Consider the following 18,131-nt stretch of genomic DNA (forward strand, 5'->3'; position numbering starts at 1 on the left):
TGATAAAATCGATAGACTGAAGAATGCGGAATCTAACACATGCATCGAGCTGAAGGACAATTCGAGGTGGAACGGGCATGACGGGTAAGTCCTTGTTTCTGGAGCCTTCATTGTATGACAGTCATGCGCTAATACGTACAGGGTTCCAATTATTCCCGGTAGTCCCAGTGACGACCGTGATACTGCCAATTGGGTTATTATTGTTAGAGAGATGGCCAGCTAGTTGGTCAAGGTTGTTAGTGATGAACTATTTGTCTTCAAAGTACTGTCAATAAGAGGTTTTGCCTTGAACGAAATTAATACTATTTTCTCAGCCAACGGAAAGAACGTTCGTATGTTGTGAGATGTTTACGATATTTAACATGGTTTGTGTCCATGATCCAGAACGAGGTATTTTTCACGACTCCGAAAGGATTCTGATGGGCAGTTGGGCAAGTTCTAACGATCCTTTGACTCTATATCCAAGAACCGCATAGCTAGTGTGTAATTGAACCAGCATGAAAACCTCTCGCTCAATTGGATCAGTATTCACGACGTCGAGTTGGCAGTATCGTTGCCACCAATCATACTGGAATACATTTTATTCGGCATATGCCACCCAGTACCCAGGAGATTCAATAACTCTCTTGGATAGAATACTAATATATTTTGTTTTTGTAATTAGCTAGTAATTGAGTCGCCGTGTAAAGGTTTAGGCACGAGCCCCTAATCCCAGCTACATTATATAGAGTATCATATAGTTCCGATCAAATTATTCCGTCATCGGCTTGCTCTACATCGACTCGCTTTACTAAAATGTGAGACACGAGTGGCAGCACCATAGAGATTAGGCTCTTTGATGACGCAAACTGAAACGGTGGCTGACATCTGGGCTAGATCACAAGAGGTGTTGGAATGACGTAGATATCGGCATATCTCAATGAATTAAAATACAGTAAAGACAAACACGGTAAGGTTTTGCGGCAGCGGCAAAACTCAACATGACATCTACTTATCCAAAGCCTGGCTTTGACACTGTTTTGAAGTCAGCACGCAGCTCAATTAAGGGCCTGTAATTCCAGGGCACGAAAAGACTTACCATTTGCCAGTAAATACCACGCGCAGCCAGTAACTCCCGATGGCTCCCCTTCTCAATCAACTTGCCCTCACCAAGAACAAAGATCACGTCGGCATTTTGCACCGTCGCAAGACGATGAGCAACGACGACCATAGTGCGCCCTTTGCCAGCGCGCTCAAAAGCCTCTTGAACCAGCCTCTCACTCTCCGAATCAAGAGAACTTGTCGCTTCGTCGAGGAGCAAGATATCAGGGTTTCGCATCAAAGCCCGGGCGATAGCGACGCGCTGTCGTTGACCACCTGAGAGGGTCACGCCACGTGAACCTACCTGGGTTTGGTATCCTTCTGGGAGGGACATGATGAACTCGTGGATTGATGCTTCTTGACATACGCGATGGACAGTTGCGTCGTCGACATTATCCTCCACGCCGAGGAGGATGTTCTCTCGTAATGTGCCTGTAAGAAAATTAGCTACGTCATTTTATAATGGTGCGATCTGTTTGACATACCTTGGAACAAGCTTGACTCTTGAGCAACAAGAGAGAGATGACGACGGTACGTGTAGACGTTGTTGGCGGCGATGTCTTGACCATTGCAGAGGATGCGACCGTGATTAGGGTCGTAGAATCTGTTAATGGCATCATGTCAGCATTCATCACAAACATGCCAAGAAGTGTCTGCGTACCTTTCAAGAAGAGAGACGATGCTACTCTTTCCACTGCCTGACGCGCCAACAAGAGCAGCGAACTGGCCCTTCTCAATCGTGAGACTGAGGCCCTGGAAGACAGGCACGTCACGAGTAGGATACTTGAAGTGAATGTTGTCCAGTTCAATCTTCATACCATCGCCATGAGAAATGAACTGTGCGCCAGTAGCTTCAGATCCGTCCTTCACCTGACTATCCCTCAATCCAAGGATACGATTGGCAGCAGCGCGTACTTGAGCGACGTTGGGGCCAAAGCTCAGTGCGCGCCCAGTTGTCTCGCCCGCGTTCAAGACAGACATGAAGCACACGAAGAAGCTCTCTAGGTCATACTCCCCGCTGAGGAGAAGACGGCCGCCGTAGTACAGTACGATAGCCTGGCATCCTATTGTTGCGCTGTCGGAGAAGGCATACAGCAAGCTCACCCACCGAGCCTTTTTGAAGGCGTCCTTGACATGGTTGCTGTTGAGGGTGCGGAATTGATCGCAGATAGCACCTTCGAGAGTGAAAGATGCTACTGTACGGAATGCACCAATTGCTTCGGACGCGAACTTGGAGCTGTCGACGAATACGGCATTGTTCATCTCTTCGAACTTGATCTCATACCGCATTCGCCAATACCCAGCGGCGAGGAGGATGGGGACAACTACACAAAGAGACACGAGGGCGAGCTTCCATGCAAAAGCCAGTGCGATGGCGATAGTTCCCATCAGAGTCCACAGGGCAATAAACACACTTGCCATGTTCGACCCCAACAGCTCCTCAAGCTGACGCGGATCCTCAGCGCTCCTGGCAGCCATGGTCCCCTGTGAGTGATCATCATGATCAAAGAACGCAACCTTCTGATGCAAGATAGACAAAAAGTACTGCTTCTGGTACTTGGCACGAATAGTGCTCGCAGTGCGCGTCGACAAGAAGAAAGTAGCGCAGTACGCAAGACCAGCGGAAATAGCGAGGACAGTCCACATGAGCGACCAGAAGGAACTTTCGCTTCTGACCTTGGACTCGTCGGGAAGGTAGCCGAAGACTATGATGACTTTGGCGAAGAGCCAGGCTTGGAAGGGAACTGCTGCGCCGGCGCAGGCGGAGAAGAAGAGGGTTAGGGCCATCATCCACCAGTTGGACTTGGTCTCGTAGAAGAAGCGTCCGAAGCTAGAGAGAAGGCCTTTGTTTTTGGCTTTCTTCTCTTGGGGTTTGTCTTCGATGGTGGACTCGGTGTGTGCCTTCTCATGAACAGAAGACGACCGCTCCTCCTTAACAAGCACCTCATTCTCCCCCTTCTGTTCTCCCAACGACAACGCCTGAGCATTGACGAGATTATAATAAAGACCAGTCTCATCAGTCAAGAGCCCATCATGAGTACCAGACTGAATAACCTGTCCCTGTCGCAGAACAACAATCCTATCAGCCTTCTTGATAGTAGAAAGGCGATGTGCGATAACGATTGTTGTTCTGTTCCTGGAGGCTCGGTCGAGGGCTGCTTGTACGATGCGTTCGCCGCGGACGTCGATTGCGCTTGTGGCTTCGTCGAGGATGAGGATTGCGGGACGTCGGATTATGGCGCGGGCAATGGCGATGCGTTGACGTTGGCCGCCTGAAAGTTTGATGCCGACTTCGCCGACGGCGGTGTTGTAGCCCTATAGTGAGAGGAAAAGGTTAGTATTTTGCTTGAAGCACCAAAGTTGGCAATGGGTGATCTGACGTACCTCGGGAAGTTTCTCAATGAACTCGTCTGCAAATGCCTCCTTGCATGCCTCATGCACCATCTCCCTCTTCTTCTCTTCAGGCTCATTCTCCCACTTTGTACCGATGAGACCATTGAGAACGTTGCTGTAGATGGTGTCATTGAAGAGGAATGGTTCCTGCTGGACAAGTCCGATCTGCGATCGCCACCACTTGACGTTGATGTCATCAAGAAAGTGGCCACATGTAGAAATTCGGCCACGGAGCTCAACAGGCGGTCCTGTTTCGTCTCCTGCGAACGAAAGCTCCTGTAACTCTTGCTCGTCCTCCTCTTTGTCGCCATTCTTCTTCTTATCGGTGTCACCCTTCGCCGGCTTCTCGACTGGTTTGGAGATGACGTACTGGTCTTTGAGACTGTACCATCGCTCGACAAGACCGACGATTGTACTCTTGCCTGAGCCAGAGGGGCCGACAATCGCCGTGACCTTGCCTGTTTCAATTCGCAGATTGAGGTTATCGAGGATCTTGACGTGCGGTCGACTGGGGTAAGCGAAAGTGACGTCCTCCAAGACGATGTCTTCTGTCGCAGACACATCTGGGTCGGTGAGATGGCCTGGCTCAGGTCGGGGTGCATCAATAACCGTGAAGAACTCGCAAGCTGCGACTGTCGCTTTGCTAACTGCTAGAAGCGGCGTAGAGATTCTTTCCATTGCCGTCACAATCATCATGACAGAGAACAAGACGACAATGATTGCTCCGAGCTGATTGATCTTATCGTCGAGTAAAAGCCTGGTTCCGTACCAGAATGCGAGGCCAAATGCAGCGTAACTGCTGAAGAACTGCATTCATGTCACGTTAGCAGATTGCAGTACAGAAAGGCTGTTTAGGACATACCACTAAGCCATATTGAAGCGCGATAAACGGGCCAGCAAATTGCGCATGCTTCTTTGCCTCTTCAACGAATTTGCCGTACTTGTTACCAATGCGTGATTCGGCGCCGTAAGCGACAATCATTCGAAAGCCGCTCATGGCTTCGCTAGCTACAGACATCGCCAGAGCTTCGGACTAACTCTTGCATCAGCGACATCTTGCAGGATCGAAGAATCGGTACATACTTTGGTCTGGTTCGTCTGGCCCTTGGTAATGTAAGGAAGTACCAGGCTGACACTGAAAGTGATGAAGACGACGGCAGTGAATGTCACGAGAGAGAGCTGCCAGCTGTAGATGAACGCGACGATGATTGAAGCGATCATTGTGGCATTGTACTCCACAAAAACACCCAACTTCTCAGAAATTCCAAGCTGCAGAGTGTTTCCAGTGGTCGTGATGATTGTGGTCGCGTATCCAGGGGGCATAGAGTCCAGTACATGGACACTTTGCGAGAACAATGCCGTGAAGTAATCCTGACGAATGGCGGAGGTTATTCTCACACCGGTCATACGAAATGCGAACTGAGAATTGGTAAGAAAATGTAGTAGAAACAATACACTGAGACAAAGAACGTACGTTGTTGATGTAGCCCAGCACAAGGCGACCGAGGAAGAGACCAAGCAAGTACAGACTATCGCGATGGGTATTAGAGATCTCAAGCGAAAACTAGCATTTTCGTATCGCGGGTTAAACTCACCAAAGTTCGCTAAGCTTTGAGCGGAACTCATCGCCCGGAAGCGTTTCGGTGCCAGCATAGTCAGAGAACTTGCTAGCGAATTGACCTACAGTTCGACGGACTCATTAGTATCAAACTTCAAAGTCAGGCCTCATTTGTTCACTTACCGAAAACAATGTTCAGCAAAGGCAGGGTTATGCCGACACCGATCGAGGCTATTACACCGACGATATATGCCAGGAGGTCCCATTTGGAGGCATACTTAAAAACTCTCTACATAACAGAAGAAGTTTTTGGTATTAGCTGCATATACTTGCTTCAACTTGATGGCGCTGTCGTTGTCATACCATATAATCCTGAAAGGTAGGTTCTCTCTCAGGACGTCCATCAACGCCCATCTCAGGATGCTTCTCCTCACCCTCCCCATTCGGCGCTGAATTCTCCGCTGTTCGTTTTCCCATAGTGAATGCGTGACAGAGAAATGGTTTGCAAGCGTCAAGCCTCTCTTCTCACTCAACAGTACTGTATGTTGCCCCAGACGCAACTGGGGGAAACGACAAATACCGTCCCTTGGTCGGGCGCGCGGACACGCATATTTTCCCGTCGGAATCTACCCAGAGTCCGAGGACCCGCTATATTTTAAGACATAGCGAAGGATTTCCATGCGTCAGCACGGCGCAGAAAAGGGAGTGGGATTCTTCTGGGCGTCGCATGATGACTGCATGGAACAAAGGAAAGGAATGTCGGCACAGAGACTTGCCGGGTGATTGTCTCAGCGGGGAGTGCAGTAGCGGTTTCTTACATGAGATGATACGTCTAGAAATTTCTTGATTTCTTCAACGTGGCGGTGAAGTACATAATCGGGAGTGGTATGAAGTAGCGGTTGATGGTTGAGATGAGGGAGTGAGGCCAGCTAATGCTGTCAGGCGGGGAATTAAGTTGAGTTACGGCTCGGAGCGCTCGTCGGCAGTGGTCCACTGTCTTGTCTTAGAACATTCCCTTGCAGTCCAATCGGAATTTTCCATTTTACTCCGTGGCCATCCCTGGCGGCAGGTTTAATGGCCCGTCTTTTCTTTTAGACAAGTCGCAGATTGGCGCGTGAATGTGATGTGATAGGCAAAATTGAGTTTGTGATGACATGTCGATCGCCGCTCGTATAATGCCCGATTGGGAATACGAGGTGGTCTCATGCTGATGTGAGGCAAGGATTCTCCGTACAGGGAGGTTTGGATTTACTGCTTGTCTGCTTTGGGCGAGCCGGAGTATGGACTACTACGGCAACTACGCATTGCCAATTAATAAAATGCTGTTCCAAGCTATTGGTAGTAGAATGCGAAATAACCTGATAAAATAGTAGATAAGAATATTATAATTAATCCAGCGTATTAAAAATTAAGTTAGGTAATAATATTAAGATATTTACAGTAGTCTAGGCCTAATCTACCTGTATTACAGCAATGCTCTACCCAACTCCACCTTATCCAAGCTCTCACAGCGCTCAACTAACCCAATTAAGCCCCTGTGCACGCTAACATCTAGATCTGTACCCAAAAAACAAGCCATGTCTACAATCCAACCATTGAAGTCCCGAATCTCAGTCTTCCTTCCAGCCTCTATATCCTGTAGCATAGAGCTACGATGTTCAAATATCTTGAGACCAAATGCATAAAGCTTTGACTTCAAGATTGGCTGTGAGAACCTCTCTATCAACTTCTTTCGGACCTTGGAATCGCTTTGCTGCAGATTGCAGTCCGGCCCATGTCGTAGAATTTGTTCAGCGTAGGAAGTGATAACGCTGCGGCTCGTATCGTGGTCAATAAGACCTTGGATAACAGCACTTGTTTGCCAGAGGAGCTTATCGATCACCCGTGTCAAAGGATCATCCGAGTCATAGGATGTAAACAATTCCCCCGTCTTGCAGCGCAGTAGAGCCGTGAGTGGATTGATTGCCGCATTCATGACCAACTTCTCCAGCTGAAGGAGCCAAATCTCCCCGGAGGACACCTGCTTCGTGTTCACAAGCGGTGTTGTGGCAATATGCCGGATAAAGAAGTCATCCAATGGCTGCTCCCACGGCGATTTGGGATCAGATGTCCAGAACACAGGCCCGATGTATGCGTCAGCCGGAGCCGCATGGACGCTCAGGAAAGGACCTGCCGATGCAACCCCATGACTCACGACACATGCGGAGAATGTTGGAGGATCACCGCTCGGGTATCGATGAGAGATGTATAAAGGGCCGTGGGGAGGCCAGAGTTTGCAGACTCCGTTCTGAGCAAAAACGATAGAGCTGCATCTCCCAAGGTAGCGACGAATGCGATCTGCTTCTGCGAGTCCAGCTTCTGCCTTTGTGGAGATGAAGATGTTGTGAAGTTTCTTTCCGCCTGCGACTTCTTTCACAGGACCGTAGTGAGGTCTTGTTTCGGTCCACCACTCAACGGTGAAGCGTTTGTTGAGGAAGAGTTTGCCGCTGGTTAGGTCTGCGAGCCCGACGCCTTCACACGACGCCCACTGCGATAGCAGTTCCTTTCGATGAACGACTAGGGTGATGGGGAGTGCCTTGGGATGGCGAGCCATGTGAGTTGCGTACAATCGGCCAACGTTGCCAGGGCCGATGATATAGATGCGCTCATCAGATTCTGTTGAAGGATCGACACAGACATCGTTGTCGTACTCTTCATCACTGTTGGAACTTCCCATGTCAATGCCTTCATCAAGCTTTGGCTGGATGTTGGCGGGAGACCAGGCGAATAGCTTTGGGGGCGGCCTTGTGTCGGCTAGGAGGGCCTTCAACCAGCTAGGGTGTTCTTGGGAAGCCATGGTGCTTGCAAATGGTCATGCCTTTTCAGAACAAGTTGGAGAGATTGAGTGCTGGTAAAGGACTTGATGTGTAAGTGTGTGTTTTGTTTACGGCTTTAATGTGTGATAGAGGTAGTGAAACGAGGAGACAGGAGGGCATTTGCTATACAGGGTGACATAAAGGGTAATGCAAAGATATCTGGAATTATTTTAGACTACTATTACTATTTTTGTAAATTCATTTGTAACTAATTAGTAATATTTTAATACTGTAAATAGTAAATAGCATCTTGGCCCTTTACTAGCCTACCTTATAACAAGGCATCACCCTCAACTGCTAAGTAAACTACTAAATTCGGCAATTGACCACCACCGGCAATTGACCGGCTCGCATAGATTTGTAAACCGCGTACTACCGAGACACGGGACGATTTAGTATGCAGATTATAATGTCAGACTGATTGGCCTGTCTCTCTCCCGCCCCCTCCCGCGGGCTGTAGGATTCAGCCGAGAGTAAGCCCTACTTATGCAGGTCAGCGCCACAAACACCCATTATCACTCCCTGCAGAATAACCCGTGGTAGCCAATCAGTGCACTCACCCAATTGCAGGATCAGGATCTGCCAGAATCTGAATCATATGAAGGATCAGCAGGTCAGCTGAAAATAGCATTGCAGTAAACTTGCAGGCTGTGATGCCGTCGAGAAATGACAGCGAGTAACATCGTGCGAGGCTGGATGAGACAGAATACGCCTCGCAGGATCTTTTGATGAGACCTCATGATGGAAGCATCCAGAGCCTTAGACATTGGATGATCATCCTGGGAACTTTGGGATGCCGATGTGCCTCTTTGATAAGGAGCACGTAATGTTGGCTCAGATATGGTGCCAACACGAGAATTGCTGCATGGTGCGCTGCATTCCTGCAGTTGAGGTATATACAGAAAAGGTTGACAGCCAGCAGGATTGGTTTACCCAGAGATACTGCAGCATTCTATCCTATCAGCTTGTACAAGCTGTGACTTTGGTGGGAGACTCTTATTGCCTACTCAAACCCCCATGTTACTCAGTCGGACAATCCTTCAATTTCAAACACTTCTCTTACATTCAACATGACATCACTCAACACCAAGAGTGGCTCTACACAACCAGTCATGCCTTTGTTGCTGCCCAGTGACGATGCTAGTCACACCGACACTCTTGTCGAGGAAGTCACTCGTTCTTTCGGTCTAGGCCGAGATAGAATCGAGAATATCCTCCCCAGCACGGCGTTCCAACAGGATGTCATTGACTGCGCTGGTAGTAACAACCAACGCTCCATTGGCCATGTTGCCTATGAGATCAGCAATGATATTGATATCTCAAACTTGGCTGCTGCTTGGAAAGATACCATCAACCGAACTCCTGCCCTGAGAACATGCGCGTTTACTTCCTCGAGCGGAGATTCGTATCAGGTTGTCTTGAGAGACAGCTTTGTCTTCTCATGGATGTTTTGTACATCTGTTGATCAGAAAGATGCCGTTGTGCAGGATGAAGCAGCAGCTGCGGCCTCTGGGCCTCGTTGCAACAGATTTGTTCTTCTTGAAGACCCTATTGGAAAGAAGAAGCTCCTCGTCTGGACTTTCAGCCATGCCCTAGTCGATAGCACCTTTCAAGAGCTGATTCTTGGAAGAGTTCTGAAGGCTTACAAGCATGGGCATGATGAACTCTCCAACAGGCCCTACACGCCTGAGTCTTCGGATCCTGAGGATGATGGTCTGTCGTTGACTCCTACTGATGGGTCGAAGACTCCTGAAACTGGCGGTATTCATCCTGCGACTCAGTTCTGGGAGGACTACTTGAGTGATCTGAATGCGTCAGCGTTTCCGCACTTGACTTCTCCCTTGGCTGTTCCCTGTCCCAACGCAAGGGCAGAGCAGCATATCTGTTTCACAGCCTCGGCTCAGTCGACCTGGCCCAGTATAGCTGTCTGCCGAACTGCGCTTGCGATTCTCTTGTCACGCTACACGCACTCGCCCGAGGCGTTGTTCGGCGTAGTGACAGAGCAACAGCAGCTGCTGGCAAATGGCCCAACACGGACTGTTGTCCCTTTCCGCGTACACTGCACTTTTGATCAGTCTCTGTCAGAGATCATCAGCGCAGTCAATGCCAACGGTGATGCCACCCACCAGTTTGCAGATGTCGGTCTTCGCAACATCGCTTCCACTGGGGATGATGGCTCTGCTGCTTGCGGATTCCAAACCGTTCTGCTCGTCACTGATGGTGAAACTGGGCAGGCCTCTTCTTGTGAGCTTCACCAGAAGACTGGAGAGTCTGAGCTATTCATGCCCTGCACCAATCGCGCTCTGTTACTCCACTGTCAAATGATCCGTGATGGGGTATCAATCGTTGCCAGATATGACAGGAGCTTCATCGACTCCCAGCAAATAGCTCGCCTCCTGCGACAACTAGGTCATTTGATCCAGCGCCTACGAGACTCGCCAGATAAGCTACCATCTGCGGGCGAAGTCAACATTTTAACACCAGAGGATCAAGCTGAGATCCAGAGCTGGAACTCACACCCCATCCCTTCACAGAACACCCTCATCCACAAAGAGATGCTCAAAACAGCTTCTCTCTCTCCCAGCAAAGCTGCGGTTTGCGCTTGGGACGGAGAATGGACTTACTCCGAGCTCGACAACATCACCTCCCGCCTAGCTGCGCTCATCAAGTTCAGCACCCAAGACCAAGAGAATGCGATACTCCCGATTTACTTTGAGAAGTCAAAATGGGTCGTCGCTTCAATGCTAGCCGTCATGAAAGCTGGCCATGCTTTTACGCTCATTGATCCGAATGATCCGCCTGCTAGAGTAGCGCAGGTCGTTGGGCAGACGGGCGCGACAGTGGCGCTTACTTCCAAGCTTTACAGTGGCAAAGTGCGAGGCATTATCGAGCGATGTATTGTTGTTGATGATGAGCTTGTCCAATCGCTCATTTGCACTTGCGCCTTTGCTTCGGATCTTGTTCTTGCCACGGTTACTCCAGAGGACCTGGCCTATGTTATCTTCACATCTGGCAGCACGGGCGATCCCAAGGGCATCATGATCGAGCATCGAGCCTTTTCTTCTTGTGCCCTCAAATTCGGGTCTGCACTCGGTATCAACAGCGACACGCGCGCTCTTCAGTTTGGATCTCATGCATTTGGCGCGTGTCTTCTTGAGATTATGACGACTCTGATCCACGGCGGCTGCGTATGTATTCCCTCTGATGACGATCGCATGAACAATGTTCCTGCTTTCATCAACAGGACCAATGTCAATTGGATGATGGCGACACCATCTTACATGGGCACGTTTCAGCCTGAAGATGTCCCTGGACTGCAGACTTTGGTGCTAGTTGGCGAGCAGATGTCACCCTCTGTCAACGCCATCTGGGCTCCTCGCGTTCAACTCTTAGATGGCTACGGCCAGAGCGAGAGTTCTTCCATCTGTTTCGTCGGCAACATTAGTTCATCAGGGGCTGACCCAAACAACATCGGCCGCTCAGTTGGCGCGCACTCTTGGATCATCGATCCCAGCGATCCCAACCGTCTAGTCCCCATTGGCGCGATTGGTGAGCTCGTTATTGAGAGTCCAGGCATTGCGCGCGACTACATCATTCCTCCACCAACAGAGAAGTCGCCCTTCTTCTCAACAGTTCCAGCATGGTACCCTTCCAAACAGCTACCCAACGGGTTAAGGTTCTACAGAACTGGTGATCTTGCGCGTTATGCATCCGATGGCACTGTCGTTTGTCTCGGTCGCATGGACTCGCAGGTCAAGATCAGAGGACAGCGCGTTGAGCTTGGTGCAGTCGAGACTCATCTCCGACAGCAATTACCTGACGACATGTCAATTGTTGTTGAAGCTGTCAAGACATCGGACTCGCCTACGATCACTGTTCTCGTCGCATTCTTGATAGTCTCTAAGGGAACCGAGGCCGCAGGAGATGCCACCATCCTAGATCTGGCTGCTACCAAGGACATGAGTGCGAAACTGGAGCAGGTGCTCCCCCGTCATTCCATCCCATCGTGCTACATCAGCATGCAACATATTCCTCGCACCGCCACTGGCAAGGTCGACAGACGAAAGCTTCGCTCTATCGGTCGCGACATCTTGGCCCAGCAGCTCCAAGGAACCAGCTCCCGACCATCTCAATTGAGCTCTCCAACAACAAGCAGCCGATCCAAGCTGGAGGAGGTATGGTGCCAATGCCTGGGTCTCGAATCTGGCGCTGCCAACATTGGGTCAACCTTCTTTGAGCTGGGCGGCCACTCCATCACTGCCATCAAGATGGTCAACATGGCTCGGTCAGCAGGTATAGAGCTCAAGGTCTCTGACATCTATCAGAACCCTACTCTCGCTGGCCTTGAGGCTATTGTCAACGGTAGCGCTGTGCCATATACCCTCATCCCAACGACGACTCGCGACGGACCTGTTGAGCAGTCTTACTCTCAAGGTCGACTCTGGTTCCTGGATCAGCTTGAGGTCGGCGCTCTATGGTATCTTATTCCCTACGCTGTTCGCATGCGAGGATTGGTAGACATTGATGCACTGAGTCGTGCTTTGATGGCCTTGGAGCAGCGCCACGAGACCCTGCGCACTACCTTTGAGGACCACGACGGCGCGGGTGTACAGGTTATTCACCAGACTCTCTCCAAGGAACTGAGAGTCGTCGATGCGATAGACGGCGACTACCTTCGACTGCTGGAACAAGAGCAGACCACTCCATTCGACCTCACTTCCGAGGCAGGCTGGAGAGCACTTCTTATCCGCCTGAGCGACACCGACTACGTCCTCTCCATCGTCATGCACCACATTATCTCCGATGGCTGGTCAATTGACGTTCTCCGGCACGACCTCAGCCAACTCTATGCCGCAGCTCTTCAAGGCCGCGATCCCATTTCAGCCATAAACCCTCTCCCCATCCAGTACAGCGACTTTGCCATGTGGCAGAAGCAGGAGGCTCAAGCGCTCGAACACGAGAAGCAACTTGACTACTGGAAGAAACAACTTGCTGATTGTTCACCGGCCAAATTACCCACCGACTTCCCTCGTCCGGCTCTTCTATCCGGTGAAGCAGGAGTCGTGCCAGTGTCTATCGACGGGCAACTGTACCAGAACCTGCGAGAGTTCTGCAACGAGAATAACACTACTTCATTCGCCGTGCTGTTGGCTGCTTTCCGCGCAGCGCACTATCGTCTCACTGGCGTTGACGACGCTGTCATCGGCACGCCCATCGCCAATCGAAATCGCTGGGAGTTGGAGAGCATCATCGGTTTCTTCGTCAACACACAGTGCATGCGCATCACCGTCGATGACGAAGAAACCTTTGGCTCCTTAGTCCGTCAAGTCCGAGCTACTACCACCGCTGCATTCGAGAACGAAGACGTCCCCTTTGAGCGCGTCGTGTCAACAATGCTACCCGGCTCAAGAGATCTTTCGCGAACACCGCTTGCGCAGCTCATCTTTGCAGTTCACTCGCAGAAGGATCTTGGAAGGTTTGAGCTCCAAGGTCTTGAGTCGGAGGCTGTTGCTAGCAAGGCGTATACTCGGTTCGACATTGAGTTCCATCTATTTCAGGAGGCAGATGGACTCAAGGGTAGTTGTAACTTTGCGACGGATCTTTTCAAGCCTGAGACTGTTGAGAACGTGGTCAGCGTGTTTTTCCAGATTCTGCGCAATGGCCTTGAGAAGCCTCAGGTTCCTATATCGGTTCTTCCTCTTACTGATGGGATTGAGGAGCTACGGCGCTTGGATTTACTCAGGATCAAGAAGGTTCAGTATCCACGCGATGCAAGCTTGGTCGACATCTTCCGCACACAAGTCGCTGCGTACCCAGACTCTCTCGCCGTTGTGGACTCTTCGTCTCGACTTACTTATGCGGAGCTGGACCGTCAGTCTGACCTGCTTTCTACATGGCTTCGTCGACGAGGTATGCCAGCTGAGACTTTAGTCGGAGTACTTGCACCACGATCATGCGAAGCGATTGTCGCGATTATCGGTATCCTCAAGGCGAACCTGGCGTATCTCCCGTTTGACGTCAAGTCTCCCTCGGCCCGCCTGAACGACATCCTGTCTGGCCTACCAGGGCCTACGATAGTGCTTCTGGGCTCAGATGTCCCTGTTCCCGAGCTGGAGGTACCTGACTTGGAGTTTGTCCGTGTCGCTGATGCCGTGGAGTATTGCGACTCAAACGGCCTCAATGGTCATGCCCATATCGACGCATCGAACCCTACTGCGACAAGTCTCGCATACGTCCTCTTCACCTCCGGCTCCACTGGCCGGCCCAAGGGCGTCATGGTCGAGCATCGCGTCATCGTCCGTCTCATGAAAAGTAACATCATTCCCGACTTCCCAACCCAACCGCGCTCGGCTCACATGTTCAACATCGCCTTTGATGGCGCTACCTACGAGATCTTCTTCACCCTCCTCAACGGCGGAAAATTGGTCTGCATTGACTACATGACTACTCTCGACGTCAAAGCACTTCAAGAAGTGTTTATCAAGGAACAGATCAACGCTGCATGCATGGCACCTGCGTTGCTGAAGCTGTATCTCACTGATGCGCGCGATGCTTTGAGGGGTCTTGACTTCCTCATGGCTGCTGGAGATCGGTTTGATGGACAAGATGCGATCGAGGCGCAGAGTCTTGTTCGGGGGCAGTGCTACAATGGGTATGGACCGACGGAGAATGGTATCATGAGTACGAGGTATCCTATCGCACCTGGTGACTCGTTCATCAATGGTGTTCCGATCGGGCGAGCTGTCAATAACTCTGGAGCTTACGTCACCGACCTGAACCAGAAGCTTGTTGGTGTCGGCGTCATGGGAGAACTCGTCGTCACTGGCGATGGTCTTGCGCGAGGTTATTTTGACCCAGCTCTCAACAAGAACCGCTTCATTTACATCGAAGTTGATGGCCAGCGAGTGAGAGCATACCGCACAGGCGATCGCGTGCGGTACCGAGTAGGTGACGGCCTCATCGAGTTCTTCGGTCGCATGGACACGCAGTTCAAGATCCGCGGCAACCGTATTGAGTCAGCTGAGGTGGAAGCTGCTATGCTCAGTCACGCCTCTGTCCGCGATGCTGCTGTCGTCGTGCAGAAGGACGATGGTGAGAAGGCAGACTTGGTTGGCTTCGTCGTCATCGATCTCGATCATTCTATGGAGGGTGACGCGAACGATAACCAGGTTGAGGGCTGGCATGATCATTTTGAGACTGAGATGTATGCCGACATTGGGGACATTGATCCTTCTACTATTGGAAAGGACTTCAAGGGCTGGACGTCTATGTATGACGGGAGCGAGATTGACAAGGCGGAGATGCAGGAGTGGCTTGATGATACTATCGAGACGCTCCGTGATGGTCAGGCTCCAGGTCATGTCCTTGAGGTGGGAACTGGTAGTGGCATGATCCTTTTCAACCTCGGCGACGGACTTCAAAGCTATAGGGGTCTTGAGCCATCCAAGTCAGCCGCCGCGTTTACCAACAGCGTTATCAAGTCCGTCCCATCTCTGGCCGGCAAGGCCGAGGTCCATGTCGGTACAGCGCAAGACATCAGCCAATTGAGTGATCTTCACCCAGAGCTTGTGGTGATCAACTCAGTCGCTCAGTACTTCCCTTCACCAGAGTACCTGGCTCAAGTAGCGGATACCTTGGTTCATCTCCCCGGCGTGAAGCGCCTGTTCTTCGGCGACATGCGAACTAACGCTACCAACAAGCACTTCCTCGCTGCCAGAGCTGTCAGGACATTAGGTGACAATGCGGCCAAGAACTCTGTTAGGCAGAAGATGGCTAAGTTGGAGGAACGCGAGGAGGAATTGCTTGTCGAGCCAGCTTTCTTCACGACACTACAAGACCGCTTCCCTGATCTAGTTCATCATGTTGAGATTCTTCCGAAGAACATGCATGCTACGAATGAGCTTAGCGCGTACCGATATGCAGCTGTCGTGCACATACGTGATGGCGACTCAGTGCCTGTGCATACAATTGAGAAGGGCACTTGGGTCGACTTTGGCGCATCACGAATGGATCGCAATTCTCTCTTGCACTTCCTGCGACGCTCGAAGAGTTCCGAGGCCGTGGCTATCAGCAACATTCCCTTCGCCAAGACCGACTTTGAGCGACAGATCTTTGAGTCCCTCGAGGCAGAAGAAGAGTCCAAACTCGATGGTACCGCTTGGATCTCAGCAATCCGCTCTGTTGCTGAGAGTCGTGCATCTCTCTCTGTTCCTGACCTTTACCAACTTGCTCAAGAGTCTGGATTTCGCTTGGAAGTCAGCGCAGCGCGTCAGTGGTCTCAGAGCGGTGCCCTTGATGCTGTCTTCCACCACTTCCCATTGCCTTCGGACACTCGCCGCACGCTGATCAAGTTCCCGACTGACAACCATCTTCGAAGCTCAGCTACTCTCGCCAATCGTCCGCTACAAGGATTACAGAGACGTCGGGCCGCGCTACAAGTTCGAGAGCGACTGCAGTCCCTGCTTCCATCGTACATGATCCCCTCCAGCATCGTGGTGAGGGATCAATTGCCTCTCAATCCCAATGGCAAGGTCGACAGGAAGGAACTTGCACGCCAGGCTCGAATTGTACCCAAGCACCAGACCGCGCCGCCTGCACAAGTGGTCCCTATTAGTGACATCGAGGCCATACTTTGCGACGAGGCGACTGCGACTTTCGGGATGAAGGTTGAGATTTCTGATGACTTCTTCAAACTGGGTGGGCATTCTCTCTTAGCCACGAAGCTCATCTCACGAGTTGAGCAGCGCTTCAATGTCCGCGTCACTGTCAAAGATGTCTTCGACAATCCCGTCTTTGCTCACCTAGCAGTCGTCATTCGCGAAGGCCTTGCTTCACGCACCACATCGACCAATAGTCAAGACAAACAAGGCTGGTCTGCCCGTGTCGCTCCTCGCACCGAGACTGAGATCATCTTGTGTGACGAGGCTTCCAAGCTTCTTGGCATTGAAGTCGGCATTACTGATAACTTCTTTGATCTCGGTGGACACTCGATGATGGCGACAAAGCTGGCCATGAGACTTGGTCGTCGGCTGGATACTACGATAGTGGTCAAGGATATTTTCGACTACCCGGTTTTGTTCCAGCTTTCCAAGAAGCTCGAGTCAGCTGGTACAGAGACTGGCGATGAAGAGGTACAGGTCGACGATTACAGCCCATTCGAACTTCTTTCGCACGAGGATCCACAAGATTTCGTCCAGCGAGAGATTTGCTCACAGCTCAGCATCTCATTGGATTCAATCCAAGACACCTACCAGTCCACCCAAATGCAAAAGTCCTTCCTCTTCAGTCCTGGAACCGGTTCCCCACGACCTCTTACGCCTTTCTACATTGACTTCCCCGTCGACTCAGACCCTCCTACTCTTGTCAATGCTTGTCACTCTCTGGTTCAGCACATCGACATGTTCAGAACAGTCTTTGTACTAGCTTCAGACCAGCTCTACCAAGTGGTTCTGAAGCATCTCGACGTGCCAATCGAGACGATTGTCACCAACCAAAACGTCAACACTGCTACCAACGATTTCCTGGATGAGCATGCGCAGGATCCCATTCGTCTTGGAGAGTCGTTGATACGGATCGCTATTCTCAAGCAGTCATCTTCAGTGCGAGTACTACTGCGACTATCGCACGCTTTGTATGATGGTTTGAGCTTGGAGCCAATCGTGCGCAACCTTCACATCCTCTTCAACGGCATGTCGCTTCTTCCACCGACGCAGTTCAGGCGGTACATGGAGTACACTGCCAACAGTCAAGAGAAGGGTTTTGAGTTCTGGCGTGACGTGATCAAAGATTCTCCCATGACCGTCTTGAGCGATACGAGCAACGTGGCTTGTCGTCGGGAGGTGGCACCTTCGAAGGCATTGCACTTGTCAAAGGTTGTCAGCGTTCCAAGCCAAGCTATTCGAAGCAGTATCGCTACGCAGGCGACAGTGTTTAACTCTGCCTGTGCGTTGGTCCTATCCAAGGAATCTGGGTCTAGCGACGTTGTCTTCGGTCGCATTGTCTCAGGTCGTCAAGGATTACCTGTCAATTGCCAGGACATCATCGGCCCTTGCACCAATGCCGTACCCGTTCGCGCACATATAGGCACAGGCGATAATCATCACCAGATGCTCCGCGACATGCAAGACCAATACCTGCGAAGCTTGCCTTTCGAGACACTTGGATTCGAGGAGATCAAGCGCAATTGCACAGACTGGTCAGAGGCCACTGCAAATTTCGCATGCTGTGTTACATACCATAACTTT

At 50.9% G+C, this 18,131-nt stretch overlaps 3 protein-coding genes across 3 annotated transcripts in view; 1 reads left to right on the top strand and 2 right to left on the bottom strand.

Moving 5' to 3' along the window:
• Positions 1-835: 835 nt before the first annotated feature.
• Positions 836-5,672, bottom strand: FOXG_11845 (uncharacterized protein). The gene is made up of 11 exons (XM_018391577.1): positions 5,396-5,672; positions 5,216-5,321; positions 5,070-5,154; positions 4,949-5,003; positions 4,558-4,893; positions 4,337-4,507; positions 3,466-4,281; positions 1,742-3,396; positions 1,566-1,684; positions 1,079-1,512; positions 836-1,014 (listed from the first exon to the last, which is right to left on the bottom strand). Exons 1-11 carry the CDS (start codon positions 5,507-5,509, stop codon positions 988-990), a joined length of 3,918 nt encoding a protein of 1,305 aa, XP_018250250.1. The 5' UTR covers positions 5,510-5,672; the 3' UTR covers positions 836-987.
• A 752-nt stretch (positions 5,673-6,424) lies between these two features.
• On the bottom strand, positions 6,425-8,090 carry FOXG_11846 (uncharacterized protein). The gene has a single exon (XM_018391578.1). It carries the CDS (start codon positions 7,866-7,868, stop codon positions 6,498-6,500), a length of 1,371 nt encoding a protein of 456 aa, XP_018250251.1. The 5' UTR covers positions 7,869-8,090; the 3' UTR covers positions 6,425-6,497.
• Positions 8,091-8,957: 867 nt separating this feature from the next.
• Positions 8,958-18,131, top strand: part of FOXG_11847 (enniatin synthase) — a gene marked incomplete at both ends in the record, with an annotated part of 9,667 nt that continues 493 nt past the window's right edge. The window contains one exon of the mRNA XM_018391579.1: positions 8,958-18,082. Coding sequence (XP_018250252.1) covers positions 8,958-18,082 — 9,125 coding nt within the window. The remainder of the gene's footprint in view (positions 18,083-18,131) is intronic.

The sequence above is a fragment of the Fusarium oxysporum genome, chromosome 10, assembly GCF_000149955.1.
Source record: "Fusarium oxysporum f. sp. lycopersici 4287 chromosome 10, whole genome shotgun sequence".
NCBI classification, from domain to species: domain Eukaryota; kingdom Fungi; phylum Ascomycota; class Sordariomycetes; order Hypocreales; family Nectriaceae; genus Fusarium; species Fusarium oxysporum.

What these genes read in the sequence shown, in the direction of transcription:
- FOXG_11845 (XM_018391577.1), bottom strand. Translation starts at nt 5,509, where the DNA reads ATGGGAAAACGAACAGCGGAGAATTCAGCGCCGAATGGGGAGGGTGAG. An exon ending in GCCAGACGAACCAGACCAAA is followed by an intron (nt 4,508 to 4,557) that starts GTATGTACCGAT and finishes TGCAAGAGTTAG; the next exon opens with TCCGAAGCTCTGGCGATGTC. An exon ending in ATCGTCTCTCTTCTTGAAAG is followed by an intron (nt 1,685 to 1,741) that starts GTACGCAGACAC and finishes TGCCATTAACAG; the next exon opens with ATTCTACGACCCTAATCACG.
- FOXG_11846 (XM_018391578.1), bottom strand. Translation starts at nt 7,868, where the DNA reads ATGGCTTCCCAAGAACACCCTAGCTGGTTGAAGGCCCTCCTAGCCGAC.